This window comes from Coregonus lavaretus (assembly GCF_964263955.1).
Source record: "Coregonus lavaretus genome assembly, chromosome: 5".
Lineage (NCBI taxonomy): Eukaryota > Metazoa > Chordata > Actinopteri > Salmoniformes > Salmonidae > Coregonus > Coregonus lavaretus.
Window position 1 is genome coordinate 47,495,706 of NC_139992.1, and position 4,300 is coordinate 47,500,005.

The 4,300-nt window shown below is 44.5% G+C and overlaps 1 protein-coding gene across 3 annotated transcripts; it reads left to right on the forward strand.

Annotated features, from left to right (window-relative positions):
- Window positions 1–469: 469 nt before the first annotated feature.
- LOC311129044 (transmembrane protein 53-like) lies at window positions 470–3,568 on the forward strand. 3 transcript variants are annotated; one of them, XM_084161303.1, is made up of 3 exons: window positions 470–780; window positions 2,113–2,705; window positions 3,089–3,568. In XM_084161303.1, exons 2-3 carry the CDS (start codon window positions 2,129–2,131, stop codon window positions 3,448–3,450), a joined length of 939 nt encoding a protein of 312 aa, XP_084017429.1. In that variant the 5' UTR covers window positions 470–780; window positions 2,113–2,128; the 3' UTR covers window positions 3,451–3,568. The 3 variants fall into 3 exon arrangements, with proteins under 3 accessions (XP_084017429.1, XP_084017427.1, XP_084017428.1); XM_084161301.1 differs by having other exon boundaries at window positions 471–726; XM_084161302.1 differs by lacking the exon at window positions 470–780 and adding an exon at window positions 855–1,293.
- Window positions 3,569–4,300: the final 732 nt, after the last annotated feature.

Consider the following 4,300-nt stretch of genomic DNA (forward strand, 5'->3'; position numbering starts at 1 on the left):
CAACTGTGGGAAACATTGGAGTCAACATGTGACAGCATCCCTGTGGAACGCTTTTGACACCTTGTAGGGTGCAACAAAATATTAGGAAGGTGTCCTTAATGTTTTGTACACTCAGTGTGTGTGTGTATATATATTGTTAAAACGGCTAGCTGGCGCTCATCTGAGTGGTCAGCTGTGAATGCTCTCATTGGCTATATACTTAATGTGTCCACTATAGTGCTTTCTGGTTAGAGCATGATGTTGAGGCCCATTACTCTCTTAACTCTCTTATCCATTGAAGGTAGTTTGTGTGTGGTAAAGTTTCTGTTTAATAACAAAACCATTTTTTATTCTGCCCTCTTATGTTTGCCTAAGGATAGCCAGTATGCACATATCTACATCTTACCAAACGTTGCTTTATTCTGTCAAAGTTCCTTTGCTCAATGGTTCTTTGTACACAATGTCTGTAGTCAGAACATGCAAGAGCTCTGCGCGCCTAGATGCCATTTGTGAAATCAGTTCAAGGAAGTGCAGTCGCAAAACCGCGACACGCAAGAGGGGGGCAGTTCAAATGGAATAGACTCAGGATCTTGACAGCTGTGGTTATTTCCAACCCTATTTGTATACCGAGTTCGTTTATAAGGACGGGTCAGATGAAGGCTTGAATCTACTAACCCGGTTAATTCAAAGAAAGAAGACGGTGGACAGATTATCAACTGTTATGGGGATACTCAAATTCTTCATGGGGTACAGTTCCAGAATCAGGGCCTAAAATTAACACCAGACACCTGTTAAATGAGGGTAGATTTTGGCATTATCTATTTCACCAGCCACGTTGGTGGGTGGTCAGGGCTCCACGGTGCGAGCATTTCACTCGCATTTGTGAATAAATATAGTCATGTTTGATCATATGTATAGTAAAATAAATGCTGCAATAGCTGTTTTCAAAGTATTTTCCCCGGTTTGTTTCAAACCTGGTAAATTAATCGCACAGTCAAAGAACTACATATCCTATATAGCCTATTCCACCTCGCACTGCAACACTGCCTGGCTGGGGGCTGTGCGCACGTGAAGAGCTGAGTGAAATATTAATTTTTAGAAGCGCTGCGAACAGGCATAAAAGTTGGTCTAATTTACTTCAAACGAAAGCCTACTGAAGTGAGACTTTGTCGTTGTGTTTCTTAGCTATATACATTGTTTTGTTCACAAGCTAGGTTGTTTTTCTATGTTTGAGATTTAACTGCTAGGGAAGAGAAGACAACCCTTCTACTAGTCAGACACAGCTACAAACATGACTCTAGTCGCGCTACCATGGTAACCTCCCGCCCTTAAGTGAACATGTTTGTCTCATCTGTGATATTTTGGTTAAAAGACTCAGGTCACAAAACAATTAATTAAACAATATACCACATTAGTTATTTCTTACCAGTAATACATTTATTGTTTTAGACACATTACAAAGCATGTTCATCCATTTTGGGGGGTTTGTTGGTATAATTTTAGGGCAAAAAAATATTTAGGCTGGTAAAAAATCTGAGTTTCTGGTAGATTTTATATATACCTGCCACAGTGGCTGGTGGACCAAAAAGTTAATTTGATGCCCTGTAGAGAATGCAATGAATGCTGCCTGCTGTGTGTGACATTGGCTTGGTTTGAAGAAGTTGTATGAAACTGTGTATGTCTAAATGACAGACACTGAGCTATTTAACCATTTGAGCATTTGCCTAACATAAGTTATTGGGCATGAAAAGTAGAGCATATTTACAAAGGAATGTTTCTGATCCAAATTGACCTGTAACACAGCAGCCTACATCAGCACATAGATACAAATCTGTTTGTGTTGAACTATGAGTCCAAAGCTTATTTTGCTTTTTTGGTCTAATATGGACCAAGGCAACTTGTCTATACTGTCTAATGCTTCATTGTAATACTAATAGCCTACTGTGAGTCTTATCTGTATACCAATGTATACCTGATCCAACCTTGGCTGGATCCCACAACCTTGCATCTGTGTCTGTAGGTTATACATTAATTTAACTTGAGGCATAGCAGTTTTTGTTTAACCCATATTTTCTCCCACTGTAACCAATCTTCCAATCCTGCTCTAATTCTGGCCCTTTTTCCTCCCCCCAGTAACTCCCATTCAGACATGTCTGCGCCAGTGGGAGAGGGGCGGGTCATAGCCCAGAGGGTCACCAGAAGCATCATCTACTACTACACCAGATGGACACCAGGGGGCGATACCCCCTCCCCCTCTCCTCCCTTTCTCTCAGACACGCCCTCTCACCCCACCGTTTCCTCAACTCTGACCCCTTCCGCTTCGGATGTACCAACCCTCTCTCCATCCTCGCCCTCCTCCTCCTCCCCCCGTCCCCTCCTCCTGCTCCTCCCTTGGCTTGGCGCCAAACCGGGGGCCATGGCGAAGTACCGGGACCTCTACCTGGAACGTGGCCTGGACATCCTATCTGTGGAGAGCACCGTGTGGCACTTCCTGTGGCCTCGCTGGGGGCTGGAGTATGGGGCCGAGGTCCTGGAGATCCTGGACGACCCACGTTTCAAAGGGCGCCCCCTTCTGGTCCATGCCTTCTCCGTCGGCGGGTACACCTTCACCCAGCTGCTTAGCCAGATGGTCAGGGAGCCACACAAGTACCCGGGCCTGGCCCAACAGGTCATAGGACATGTGTATGACAGCATGGTGGTTGGGTCGCTGGAGCATATGGCTACAGGTGAGAGAAAGGGGAAGGAAAGGAGGTAGGATTGTCGGTTTGGATTATTACTCTAAGAAAGGAGAGGGATCTGTTACTGAGACGGTGTGTGTGTGTGTGTGTATATGTGTGTGTATGTGTGTGTGTGGGTCAGTGTGTGTGTGTGTGTATGTGGGTCAGTCTCCTTTTATCACAATGTTGCTGTGTGTGTTGAAGACCTAGTAATCATGCTCCCACCTTATCTCCTCTACAATGTTTGATTGTATTCAAATGTATTTGCTGAGTTACAGAGGGGGCTTTTTACACGTGTTTACTGTATGGGGAAATGACATAGGCTTATCCAATTGATTTAACAAGAATTTAAATGTAATTAACCTTGACCTGTGTCTATGTGTGTGCCTCAGGCCTGGGCAGGACCCTGTTCCCTCGTATCGAGCCCCTGGTGCGATACACCGCTATGCTATACTTCTGGCTCTTCAAGTCCCAGACGGTGCACTACTACGACAACGCAGTCCAGGTCTTCTACAACAGCCCCGTCACCGCCCCGGCGCTCTTCTTCTTCTGCGAGAATGATGCGCTGTGTGACCCCGTCGCCATGGAGGCGGCCATCTACTTCTGGAGGAAGCGGGGCGTTGCTGTGGAAACCAGGAAGTGGAAGGAGTCTGTGCACGCCGCTCATCTACGCTGTCACCCGGAGGAGTACCTCTTGACGTTGGAGAAATTTATGATCTCGCTCAACGTCGCCACCCTCAGGGAGAACATGTGAATGGCTCATGTGCTAATCACAATGGGGGGGGGGATAATTCAATAAAGCCTGAATACTCATGTTCAAAGGGAGTCTGCATGTTTTTACTTCCCTGTTGCAATAATTACTACATATCCAATCCTGACTCCTAGCATTTGTGTTACCTATTATTATTATTATCCTTGCCAAGGCCATGTGGGGCCATGTACAGATATAGGATCTTAATTTGACCAGCATTGTCGTAGCAAAATAATCCTGCAGCATCAAGATTTGAACGTTTAGTGCATATTGTTGCTTGATCGGCGGTTAGGTTATTAGCTGGACAAAAAAGAAGGCTGCATGAAAAGTGCAATACTGTTAAAATAACCGTGTGTTGGTGTGTTTTTTTTTTGTGTGAATTTATGTAAATCACGACGGTCATCTGCATTTCCTGCGGTGCATGAAAATTCTCAGCAAGTGATCAAATGAAGGTACTACATCTGTATGTGAGCGGGTGCACGTTCTGGTTTTTACCCTAGCACTACACAGCTGATTCAAATAATCAAAGCTTGATGATGAGTTGATTATTTGAATCAGCTGTGTAGTGCTAGGGCAAAAACCAAAACGTGCACCCAGGGGTGGCCCCACGACCCAGTTTTGGTAACCCTGGTCTATGACACAGTCCATACGCACCAGATAACAGCAAGATCACTATGTTAATGGTGAAACACATGAGACACAGCTCACTATCCATTGATTCACAATAGAGGTTGATTTATTATTTATTATAAATATCGATTGTAAATGTTTTTACATTAGTATAAATTCATTCTCAATAGCTTGTGATAGGGACTAGGGTGGAAGAGAGAGTAAGAGAGAGGGAGGGGAAACA

Excerpts from the sequence above, each read along its gene's own strand:
- LOC311129044 (XM_084161301.1), top strand. The coding sequence starts at position 701 with ATGGGGATACTCAAATTCTTCATGGG. Across the intron at positions 727-2,112 it reads ATACTCAAATTCTTCATGGG|TAACTCCCATTCAGACATGT; the intron begins GTACAGTTCCAG and ends TCCTCCCCCCAG. Across the intron at positions 2,706-3,088 it reads GCTGGAGCATATGGCTACAG|GCCTGGGCAGGACCCTGTTC; the intron begins GTGAGAGAAAGG and ends TGTGTGCCTCAG.